Source organism: Podarcis cretensis (genome assembly GCF_951804945.1).
Source record: "Podarcis cretensis genome assembly, chromosome: 3".
In the NCBI taxonomy this organism is placed as follows: domain Eukaryota; kingdom Metazoa; phylum Chordata; class Lepidosauria; order Squamata; family Lacertidae; genus Podarcis; species Podarcis cretensis.
Genome location: NC_137172.1, coordinates 8,922,818 through 8,935,554, shown reverse-complemented (window position 1 = coordinate 8,935,554; position 12,737 = coordinate 8,922,818). Strand labels below are relative to the sequence as shown.

The window sequence follows — 12,737 nt, the reverse complement described above, 5'->3', positions numbered from 1 at the left end:
CATGTACTTAGACAATGTTAAATGTGTAAGTCCAAAGAGGAGTCATCTCGCACACATTGGATAACTAATGCAGGGTTTTCTAGTGCTGCTGAATCAAATCTCGGAAGAAACTGCACAGGAACCAGATTGGTCACTGAGCTTACAAGAACCTATTTTCAGAACCACTTCCTCTTCCGTTTCCACTACAGCGTTGCTGCCGCCAGTGAGATATTTTTAAGACTGAAGTCAAAGGCTGCTTAGCTTTTAATGCTGGGCAGCTTCCTCTTCTGCCCTAATAAAAAGTTACTCTCTTTCGAAGGAGGAGCCACAACCTTTAAAACTCAACACATGAAAGTCCTTTTGGAACAGAGCCTTGTATTTAGTCTTGCAGGAATGTTCTGACCCCTGCCCTCCCTATTTAAGTGTAAATAGGAAGGAGTGGTAGAACACTTGCTTGGCATGCAGAAGGTCCCAGGTTCAATCCCTATGTGCTGATCCCGGGGGAAAGGTTACCGTTGGCGTAGTCAAAGTCCGGTCCTGGGTCACTAGCCTGGAATCAGTCCACAAGGAGCGGGGCGAGGTCTGAAGCAGGAAGCCGGGCAGGGACAGGAGCACTGGAGAGTCAGGTCTGGGTCCGGGTAGGAACAGGTATTCATCAACGACGTTGCTCCCACAACCTGGGACCGGGCCGACTGGCCTTTATCTTCTCTGAGGCCAGGGGCGGTCCCGGCCCCCAGGAGACCCGCCTCTCCTGGCCTTAAGGCGAGCACTCCTCCTGGGAGAAAGAAGTTCCCTTCGCCTCTCTGCCCTGAGCCTCTGCAGTTCAGGAGAGGCTGAAGGGTTACTGGGCCCAGGGGGAGACTCACCTGCAGGCACTGAGTCCTCAACCACCTCCGGAGCCAGAGTGGATTCACCTGGTGCCTGCTCCTGAGGATCCGGCACAGGTGCAGGCGCTTCAGAATCAAGGCCCTGCCCCAGTTCAGCCGGCCCTGGAGGCGGGGACTCCTGTGCAGGCTGGGATTCCTCTGGTTCAGCCTCTGAATCGGAATCCCAGGCCATCACACCCTAACATCTCCAGCTTATATATATGGGGGGGGGGGCGGGTCAAGCAGCAAATGATGTGAAAGAAATATGCCTAGGACTCTGCTGGTCCAGTTAATGGCCTGGAAGACCAAATAGCCCAATTCTCCCATATAAGACAATTTCCTATATTCCACTGAAAATCTGAACAGAACTAAAAACTGGACCTCTCTTCCTCTGGAAGCTTTGCTAACTGCAATCCCATTTTCTCCTCCACTTTTAGATCCTTATGGTCATAAGGCAAAAAAACAGAGATCGCCAATTGCTTTGCAGAAGCTAATGCAAGACTGTGGTAAGGATACTCCAGGGATGTGGGTGGTGCTGTGGTTTAAACCATGGAGCCTCTTGGGCTTGCCGATCAGAAGGTCGGCAGTTCGAATTCCGGCAATGGGGTGAGCTCCCGTTGTTCGGTCACAGCTCCTGCCAACCTAGCAGTTCGAAAGCACGCCAGTGCGAGTAGATAAATAGGTACCACTGTGGCGGGAAGGTAAACAGCATTTCCATGGGCTCAGGTTTCTGTCATGGTGTCCTGTTGCACCAGAAGCGGTTTGGTCATGCTGGCCACGTGACCCGGAGAACTGTCTGTGGACAAACGCCAGCTCCCTCACCCTGAAACCGGAGATGAGTGCCGCACCCCATAGTTGAATTTGACTGGGCTTAACTGTCCAGGGGTCCTTTTTACATTTTCCTTTTACTTCCCCCTCCAATTCCCCCTTGTTTTGATATTCTGCAATAAAAGCCAAAATGCTTTTTAAGGCTTCCATCACAAGATGCTTATCATTTTGATGGATTGGCTGTGTTGGGAGGGGGGCCCTGTGCACTCTAAATGCCTCTGTGGCATCACATCCTACCCCCCCCCCCCATTAGGGTCCCTACCAGTGAGAGTCATGCCGCACGGACAATACCACGGGCGAAGGGGGCCAGGTTTTGCCTTCAGCGCAAACCAGTGCCTCTAGGTGTTATGTCGTATTTTTCCTGCAGATGAATAAATACCATCCACTCACTTCTGTAGGGGGATGCAGAAAGGTGTCAGACTCCACTGGGCAGCACCTGAAGGTTCTTTCAAATGTCCCTGATGATCCCAGTCATCAACAATTATTATTATTATTATTATTATTATTATTATTATTAATTTACTTTTGCTACTTGCTTTCTGCAGAAGAAAAGTCTCAAAACGACTTAACGAAATGAAATACAAACAGATACATGTTTGGCTTTTACTTTATTTTAACCAAGAATGTTCAGCGGATAATTCCTAAAATGATTGTCCAAAACACAATGGATGTATAAGGTCAGCCCCCACCCTGCTAAAAGATTAGCACCACAATGGAGCCTAACTTAAGGCCTGGGTAAATAGTATACCTTGGCCTGGTGTCTAAAAACTGACACAGGTGCTGCCAGGTGTGCTTCCTCGGGGAGATCATTCCACAAATGGGGACCCACCACTGAAAAGGCCTGTTATTGTGCAGCCAGCCTCCATAACTCCCTCGGTATGAGGCACACAGAGAAGGGCCTCTGATGAAGTTTCATTTTGCCCTCAAGACCCCCTTCTTAACTGTCTTCCACCTTGCATTTGTTTTTGGCAGCACTCACCACCTAAGAGAGCTGATATATGATTATTATTTTTTAGAAGAAAATGCACAGCCTAACCACCTTTTTCCCCGGCAGGTCCATACGAGAGGCCTAAACCTTCTGTGTTCCAGAATACTGCTGGTGAGGCAAAGATAATTAAGAAAGGTTGGTTCTGCTTACCGCATTTTTCCCCTTTGTCTCTCTTCCTTCCCATATCTGTTTTTATTTATTTAATTTGTTTGCTAAATTTGCATGCCGCCCTTCACCCGTAGATCTCAGGGTGGCTCACAACATAATCTCTACCATGACCATGAACACTGTGTGAGGATATAGTAGATTGCAATGGCGACATCTGCCACACTATGCCTCTCCCAGCGAGGAGGTCCTGAACAGCATTCATCTCACCCCTTCTCTTCCCATATATGGGCAGTGACCATAGCTGTCAACCATCCCTTATTTGGCAGGAAACTCCCTTATCCCAGCACTGTGTCCCTCTGCTGTCCCTTATTGATGATGTCCCTTAAATTTCCCAGATTTCAAAGGAAGCAGCTCCTCTCCCTCCCTCCCTACCGGCCAGGGAGGAGGGAGGCTCCAACTGTGTTGCTTGGCTGCGTTGCTCACCCAATAAAGAGTCTAAGAACGACTGGGGGGTGGAGCTTGCATGCCTTGTGCCAATCAAATCGGCCGCGTTGCCTGGGGACTCGCCTTTGCTCAGCGCTTCCCAGCGGAGTGGTGACGGTGGTTTTCCTTGCTGCATCCCCTTTGCCGGGTTGCTGCGCTGTGGGAACCACCGCTTGAGGCTTCGTTTGGCTGCTGGCTGGGTTTTCTGCCTTTGGCTTGGAGGGGCTCAAAAGTTGAACATACCTGTGCTCTGAAAATCCCTTATTTTGGCTGCCGATCCCTTATTTTTGAGGCTGCTGGTCCCTTATTTTCAAATCTGTAAGTTGACAGCTATGGCAGTGACATCATCTTGAGGCAGGCAGCAAGAATGCATTGCGATTCCATTATGGATTAAGGTTCCGCAGCTGAGTTCAGGGGAATCCTGGGAGCATCACTGGAATAATGGGACAAACCAAGTTATTTATGAACTGACATGTCTAAGGGGGCACCGGCTCTCCTGGGCAAAGGGCTGGGGGTTCACAGGACGCTGCAGGTGGGCAAGGAGAGGAAAGAGAAGTTGAGTTGAGGAGTGGAAGTCCATTTCACATGCCAACAAACACTATTGAATTCAAGAATCGCTGCCTCTCCTGGTATGCCCCACGGAGGACCTTAAGGTCCACAAATGACAACATTTTGGAGGTCCCTGGTCACAAAGTGATTAGATTGGTCTCAACTAGGGTCAGGGCCTTTTCTAGTACTGGCCCCGACTTGGTGGAACGCTCTGTCACAAGAGATTAGGGTCCTGCGGGACTTGACATCTTTCTGCAGGGCCTGCAAGACAGAGCTGTTCTGCCTGGCCTTTGGTTTGGACTCAGTCTGACCCTTTTGTTTCCCTCCCCTTATGGTTTTGATCTATGGGCTACTTTTAAAATGAGGCTGCATTTTAAATTGCATTTTAACCTGTATTTTAAATTGGTTTTTTTCCCCCTATTATGTTTTTACTGTAATTTTACTGGTGTTAGCCGCCCTGAGCCTGGCTCTGGCCGGAAAGGACGGGGTATAAATAAAATTATTATCATCATCATCATCTATGGTTATACATGACTTGCACTATCTCACCTGTGTTGATTCTTTCTCACAGAACTGAATATGTATCACTCTCCAGGGGATGCCCTCCTCCCACCGCAGAGAACACCTGCGCAGACCTTTCCAATCCAGTCCTATTATTCCCCTCCGATGAGCAACCACAGTTCCAGTGGATGCGCTGACCCATCTCTGCAGATGGCAGGGCCCGTAAAGCAGGACGGAGCTCCTCTGCCATGCTGGCGTTCCTCCGGTTCATCTCTCAGCTCCTTCCTGCAGCAAGGCAACTTTTCAGGAGAAGCGCCGAACACCAGCGCGCAGAACGGCGGTTCTCCGTCGCTGGGACAGGAAGGCAGCCTGCACTGGGCCAACGAAAAGGATGGGAACCTCTACAGAGCCTTCTTTGGAGCCACGAATGGCCAAACGTCACCAGCATCCTCCATGTATCAGCAAGACATGTTGAGTGTCTCCAGCGCTTCCAGCAACCAGCCTCTTCACCCTGTAAATGTTGCAATGCCCAATGGCAACGGCATGGAGATGGATGACGCCCGGTGCTCAAGCGTAATGTTAGAGAAGGCGTCCTTCACCCAGGTCTTGAATCCGAGTGATCACAGGAGGCAAGTCCAGCCAGGGCCACATCCTGGCATGTCAGTAGCAGTTTCAGATAGCTCATCTTCAAGTACCATCTCCAGCGCCTTTGAGACGAATCCCTTCGCTTACCTGGATAGCCTCAATGAATCAAGACCACCCAGCAACCTTGCCGTGCAGAATCCCATGAATTTATCCAATAACCAGTACTTTCCATACAGCGCCCAAGACGAAGAGTTCCTTAGCTCTTTCGGAGGCAATTTTGATGCCATTATTTAAAGCTCTGAATAGCGATCAGATCAAGTTGTTGCTCTGGTAGACAGGCAATGGTTTCTCTCAACAGGATAATTCGATTTTACATGACTTTTGCGGGAAAGTAATATTCCTTTTCAATGCACTAGTATATGCTGGAATTTAAACAATGCCACGGCAATTTTAGGATTAGTGATGGAGGGGCAATCAGGTGAGGTTTGATAGTTTTGTTTTGTTGTTTTTACTTTGCTTTGTACAAAGCACTCTGTGGTTATATTCTTGTGCTGCTGAAAAAAGTTGATTGAGAGGGTTTATTTAATTTTTTTAAATTATATTTTGGTGCATTTGTTGTAGCCAGACTCTTGGTTAAACTATGTTCAGCTGAACCAATGAGTTCTGCAACTCCCGATCCCTTTTTTTGTATTCTGGCCTTGACGGGTCTTATCTAGGGGTGCTGTACAGGGTACAGTCACATTGTTGGTTGACTGGGCACTGATGTATTAAGTTTTCCAGCAATTCTTAAAAAAAATTTTTTTTTAAGGCTTTAATGCAACATTGACTATGCCAGTGTTGGTAGCTTCGCAAGTGGAGATGAAACTGCACTATTTTTGTTTCATTTCTTCAGAGAATAGTTGAGTAGAGAGCCTTTGCCCAATGCCTCCCATAGCCAGTGCCCAGCCTGTAGACTGGGTCTTCTACCCTTGTCCTCCCTTGATGCTGTCTTTTGGAGGGGCAGCGCTTGCCACATCATGCCCCCTTCTCTGCCTTCAGGCTGCAATTGTGCAGGGCCTAGCTCAGTGGAAGATCACCTGCCAAGTTCAGCTCTAGGCGTCTCCAGATAGGGCTGGGGAACACTCCCAGGCTGAAACCAGAGCTACTGTGTAGGCCATTCAAAGCAAGATGGACCATTGGTCTGTTATTATAAAGCAGTTTCATGTGATCTTATGGCTCCCAGTTCAGCTGTAGTTGCGCACAAGTATAGACACCAAAGAGGAATGAACCACACCCCCAACAAAGATGCATCTAAAACAATCTGCGTGCAGATGCGAGTTTCCACCTGTCTCGGCTTGATTTGAAGAGGCCTTCTGTGCTCAGATCTCCATTGCAGAATTTGGGCGGCACCCTTTGGCCTACACACAAGCAGCTGAACAATACTCCTGTGTACTGACATTTGAGAAACAACAGCCAAGCTCTGCCTCGCCTCTCTTTCGTGGGATTGGAAATGCAATGCTTTCATTTGTTAAGAAGGAACATTTGATGTTCCCTTCCCCCTCTCTTTTTAATGCAACTTGGACCTGTGTGTTTTCTGAAAAAAGAGGGGCGTGCGTTTTGTTTTGTGGAAAAACTAGCGCTCTGGAGCGATGCAGAGTTCTTTTTCGGACACGAAGCATGCCGCGTGGAAATCTTGTTTCCACAACCCTTTTGAACGTTACTGCTGAAATCAATGTCTTCTTGATTTGCTGCCCATACGGTCTCTTCATTCAAAAGCTATTGTGTTAGCAAAGGTACTTTGACTAAGCTCTCCAAGGTGTGGATTCATCTCTGGCCCAATAGCAACAAAGCCACTGGAATAGAGAAACCTAGGGCTGTTAGATGTGCTAGCTATCTCACTCTGCCATATAGCTGGAATCTCATCAACTGCAGCCAGGGCCAGAGGCCAATTAGGACCTACATGGAAGCAACGCAGGAAAGATGGGACTCTTCCTTCCCTTTCACTGAGGTCACCTCTGCACCTGAACAAATTTAATCTTGGACCTGTGCACCCATACTTGTGATAGAACACATCTATTTTTTTAATAAGATGGTCCAGTGTCTCATATGACAAAGTCTTCAGTTCCAAAGTTCTTGTGGGATGGGGAGAAACGTATTCTGAGCAGTAGCAAAGGGGAGGAGTGAGGTCAGTTGGGCTGGGTGATATATCGATCGGTATAGCATCCCAAACCAGTTTAAAGTCCATATTGTGATATTGGTTTCATAATTTTTGACCTGGCAATATATTGCAAAATTGTGTGTGTGTGTGTGTACACGATATGCAAAAATCATGATACAGTGGTACCTCGGGTTACAGACGCTTCAGGTTACAGACGCTTCAGGTTACATACTCCACTAACCCAGAAATAGTACCTCAGTTTAAGAACTTTGCTTCAGGACGAGAACAGAAATCGTGCTCTGGCGGTGCAGCGGCAGCGGGAGGCCTCATTAGCTAAAGTGGTACCTCAGGTTAAGAACAGTTTCAGGTTAAGAACGGATCTACAAAACAAATTAAGTTCTTAACCTGAGGTACCACTGTATGGGAAAAATCGTGAAGCCAGCCAATGCTTCCATCCTTATTTCAGACACGGTGATATATTGGTATATCGCAATGTTTAGCTGGTGATATACCGCGATGTTGAAAACCAGATATCACCCAGCTCTACATTTCGCCTCTACATACTTCCAGCCTTATTTCAGACAGAGTGCTATATCGATATATCACAATGTTTAGCTGGTGATTTATCGTGATGTTGTATTTCTGAATCTTGTAGGTCAGCATTCTGCAAATGCGGCAGCGGGAGCACTTATTTTGCTCGATGGCAGGTTTGCACTTTACTGACCTCACAATGCCTTGCCACTCCCCCTCTCCATCACGATATGTAGCCCACCACTGCCAGAGGGCAGCCAGGTAAGCTGCGCAGCCCCAGCATGCCATTTACCACGGGTCATGAATAGGTGCCAAGCTAAACTATGTACAGTGGTACCTCGGGTTACATACGCTTCAGGTTACATACGCTTCAGGTTACAGACTCCGCTAACCCAGAAATAGTGCTTCAGGTTAAGAACTTTGCTTCAGGATGAGAACAGAAATCATGCTCCAGTGATGCGGCGGCAGCAGGAGGCCCCATTAGCTAAAGTGGTGCTTCAGGTTAAGAACATTTTCAGGTTAAGAACAGACCTCCGGAACGAATTAAGTACTTAACCCAAGCCACCACTGTATTGAAACCCCAGCAACCCATCTGCAGTGCAGATATGCTACTTGTGCTACGGATACTTCTGCCTTATGGGTCCAGCCACTTTATCCCGTATTCACTGGTGTTTCTTCCATCGTCAATCACCGGATAAGCAGGTTTTACGAAAGGAAGGACTCCCATTTGATAAGAATTGCAGGCAACTGAACTTTCGAATACTCTCGATTCCTAGCCTTTTCCAAGGCAGGGTAATGTGCTTTTACCATGTAAGGGCTGTTAACTGATATTGCAATCTTATTTGGGTTGAAAATTTAGGCTGCGCTGCTCTGCACACTTAGTTTGGAGCAATCCACTTTTAATTCACTGGGACATCCTTAAAAATACAGTGGTACCTCGGGTTACAGACGCTTCAGGTTACGGACGCTTCAGGTTACAGACTCCGCTAACCTGGAAGTAGTACCTCGGGTTAAGAACTTTACCTCAGGATGAGAACAGAAATTGCATGCTGGTGGCATGGCGGCAGTGGGAGGCCCCATTAGCTAAAGTGGTACCTCAGGTTAAGAACAGTTTCAGGTTAAGAACGGACCTCCGGAACGAATTAAGTTCTTAACCCGAGGTACCACTGTAGGCATGAATACGATTTCAGAGTTAAATTGGTTAATTAATTGGCCAGGATTTACTTAATTAGCTGACAACCCTACATGTAACCACGTGACTATTGAAATAAATTGGTCACTCTTTTTGTGAACTGTCTCTGACTCAAAATAGCTACCCTTAATTTACTCAATATTAGCTCTTCATGCTCCTTTTCAGCTCCCTGCTGTTCTTGAGATTGACATTGAGCACTGATATTTTTGTTTGTTTGCATTTAGGCAAATCTACATTTAGATGATAGTAATGACTGTGTCATTGTGAATTCTTTTTTGAAAAAAAAATAAAAATCAAAAGATGCCTTTGAAACGTGTTGGCGTATATATATATATATATATCTTTAATTGAAACTTCCAGAATTCTCACATTGAGGAGACCTCTCTTGCACAGATATGAGGATGCTATTGTTGTTGCTTTTCCTTTTTCGTTTCTGCTTGGTTTCTAAATGAGTGCAGTCAGTATTCAAAAAATACGGTGACGAAAATGTTTTAACACTCCCTTTGGGTTTTCCTTGCACTGTGAAAAGGTTTTGTTTTTCTGTCCTTGTGAATAGATTGTAAGGGTGGAGGGATGTTAGTCGGATCCTCAACTTCTTAGGATACTATACCCCCCCTCCGTTTTTAGTGGTGCTTCCAAAGCAGCTAAAGTGTTAGTAAAACCTCTGAGGGTTGGGGTGTTTTTTTATGAACAAGTGGTTTATAAATTTTATGATGTCAATATAATAAATTCTATTTTTGTAATACTCAAAATGGGAGAGGGGAAAGAGTATTCCTTCTAGCCAGTAGCAATATTTGGCGCAAGAATTTCTGGCAGCTCAGTGAGCATGTCAACATCAAAAAGTTTTATGTAGTTCGAAACGTAAAAGTTCTCAGGTTCTAACTTGCTGTTACTGTGGTATGACATTTTCATTTTGCATTTTCTTAACTGGTTGTGTGTGCGTAAATAAACCTTTTTTTTTGGCAAAACGTGTTCAAGTGTACATTGTCGGCGTCATCATTAAGCCTCCTGCATTGTTCTTTCTAAATACAGAGTGAGTATAAGCTAGAAAATCATATAATAAAATCCCCATTAAAAGCATAAGATAAAAATCAAATAATGTCACAAATACATAAAACAATGGTGGGCTGGCAGGAGCCACCAATGGGGAGAGATGCCCTGTTGTTCTCGGGTTCTGGTTGGCCACTGTGAGAACAGGAAGTTTGGCTAGATGAGGTTTTAGCTTGATCCAGTAGGGCTCCTCTTGGTCCCGGCCAAAAGCCTTGCAGTGAAATGGTGAGCCCAACCCACACTGCTGGCCAGCTGAAGAAGGCAAGGCAAGTAGGGGCTGCTATCCTTTCTTCATGGTCCGATTATTGCTCACTTGCTTAGGTGAGAGGAGGTGAGGTTGTTGTAAACAAAAATTGCCCTTTTCCCTTATGGTGTATCCAAGAGCCCATATAGAGTCCTTACATAGGTTCCCTATTGGTAGGAGAGAATAACAGAGGCCAACCAGAGAATATTGAGAAGCAAAGCAGCTAGTAAGCTTGATCTTTATTGATCTGTTGCAACAGGGTGCTCCCCTCACCTGCGGGAGAGAGGAGGGACCCAGAAAAATGGCATGCAAGGCCTTATAAAGACTTTTGAAATTGCCACCCTGTAGATCAAGACCACCCCCAGAAAGATCATACATCCATCACAGAAGGGGAGTAACCTAAGACCACCCCTCAGATACATCACACTTACATCACAGAAAAGGCGGTCTAAAACAGAAATTTGAATATTGTTTTTCTCCTGTTGTTGTTTATCTCCTGTCTGGCAGGTTACTTGATTGGATTGCCTGGGGAACCTGGCCAGTCTTTTGTAATGATAAATACTTAGTTCCTGGGCCAGGTCACAGGCTCACACCCTATTCATATCTTAAATGTGTCCTTAAGAAACGATTTGTGAGGAAAGAGACAATGGGGAGGTTTCCCACTTTGACCTTGCAGAGAAAACGTTTGGTCAGTTTAGGAATCAAAATGGTTCCAGGTTGGCCTTCCTGTGCTGATCTATGTATGTGCTTGGTTGGTACACTTATGAACATTACCATATATCTAAGACCACAAAAAATTCCTATCACAAGGTACAGGGCCAGGGGGTTTCCAAGAGGATCCACTACTGGGAATTGGGCTTCAGTAGATGCTCAGCAGTGCCGATCTGATGTGCGCCAATCCAAAATTCACAATCTGCTTGAGCACCACACACAGAGAAGCTGCAGCCCAACTGATGTCTGAAGCTAGGCAGATAACAGCTCAGCAGTGACATCTGCAGGCCTCCTGATCTGACACAATCTACAGCCAACCATGCAACGACATGACCTGCAGTCTAACTCTGGCATTGCTTTAATAATAAAAAATATTAAATTTTTATTTATATCGCGCCCTCCCCAGCTGAAGACGGGCTCAGAGCAGCTAACAACAGTAAAATAATCCAGCATTCTAAAATCAATTCATTCTAAAATCAGTTCAAATCAAATTAATGGCAACTATTGGGCTAGAGTTCTGTGAGGATTACCAAAGGAGGGGGTCAGGCTGTGCCTTGGCCAAAGGCCTGGTGGAACAGCTCTGTCTTGCAGGCCCTGCGGAAAGATGTCAAGTCCCGCAGGGCCCTAGTCTCTTGTGACAGTGCGTTCCACCAGATTGGAGCCACAGCCGAAAAAGCCCTGGCTCTGGTTGAGGCCAGCCTAACCTCCCTGTGGCCCGGGACCTGCAAGATGTTTTTATTTGAAGACCACAAGGTCCTCCGTGGGACATACCAGGAGAGGTGGTCCCATAGGTACGAGGGTCCTAGGCCGTATAGGGCTTTAAAGGTTAAAACCAGCACTTTAAACCTGATCCTGTACTCCACCGGGAGCCAGTGCAGCTGGTATAGCACTGGGGGAATGTGATTTACTGGCAAAGATGAGGTGTTGTTCAGGGTTGACCCTACCATTCGGCAAAGCAAGGGGCAGCAGGGGCAGTTCTTCCTGAGCCCCTTGAGCCCCTTTGTGCGCCAGAGCTAGGGATGGGTAAAACTGTCAGTTTTGGTTTCTGTGTTCCTGATTTTTACCCCCGTCTTAAGTTCAGCTCTCTACATCTCTACATCATAGCACTGCAGAGCTGGAAAGAACCCAAGCCCCTGCAATGTAGTAATCTCAACTAAAGCATCCTGGACAGATGGCCATCCAACTTCTGCTGATAAACCTCCAAGGAAGGAGAGTCCACCATCTTCCAAGGGAATCCATTACTCTGTTGAACAGCTCTTACTGTTAGAAAGTTCTCCCTGATGTTTAGTTAGAATCTCCTTCCTTGTAAGTTGAAGCCATTGGTTTAGGTCCTACCCCGTGGAACAAGAGAAAACAAGCTTGCTCCATCTTCCCTCTTGGCAACCCGAGAAAGCGCTGCCAGTCAATGTAGGCAATACTAAATAGACAGATAAGGAAGATCCCAATGTTCCTTTTTTCTATGTGGAAGAGGAACCTTTCATCATGTGAGACTGTTGCCCAGTACACATATTTCGGCCATTTTGAAGCTAGCGATGCTGCCATTTTGCTTTGGTGTGAGGAAATACAGTGGTACCTTGGGTTACAGACGCTTCAGGTTATGGATGCTTCAGGTTACAGACTCCGCTAACCCAGAAATAGTACCTCGGGTTAAGAACTTTGCTTCAGGATGAGAACAGAAATCGCGCAGCGGCAGCGGGAGGCCCCATTAGCTAAAGTGGTACCTCAGGTTAAGAACAGTTTCAGGTTAAGAACGGACCTCCAGAACGAATTAAGTTCTTAACCTGAGGTACCACTGTATCTAAGGTCTAAGAGAGTGGCTTGTCCAACGCTAGAAGACAAAATGGCTCTTCATCAGAGGAGAAACCATTTCAGATGTCAACCGAAGGTCCACATCCGGCTTATTGCCACATTGCCCAAAATTTGAGCGAAAATGATACTTCATTGGTGTTTATGAAACACCAAGTGTGAGGCAGAAATTATGAGAG

General features: G+C 46.4%; 1 protein-coding gene across 3 annotated transcripts in view; it reads left to right on the top strand.

Annotated features, from left to right (window-relative positions):
• The window catches only part of REL (REL proto-oncogene, NF-kB subunit), a 51,183-nt gene extending 45,497 nt beyond the window's left edge, over nt 1-5,686 (top strand). Inside the window, exons 8-10 of one of the 3 annotated variants that reach the window (XM_079968705.1) lie at nt 1,283-1,351; nt 2,728-2,796; nt 4,397-5,686. In XM_079968705.1, the coding sequence (XP_079824831.1) occupies nt 1,283-1,351; nt 2,728-2,796; nt 4,397-5,181 (923 nt within the window). In that variant the 3' untranslated portion in view covers nt 5,182-5,686. Of the gene's footprint in view, nt 1-1,282; nt 1,352-2,727; nt 2,797-4,372 lie in introns of all 3 variants that reach the window. The other 2 variants (XM_079968704.1, XM_079968706.1) reach the window with 2 other exon arrangements.
• Nucleotides 5,687-12,737: the final 7,051 nt, after the last annotated feature.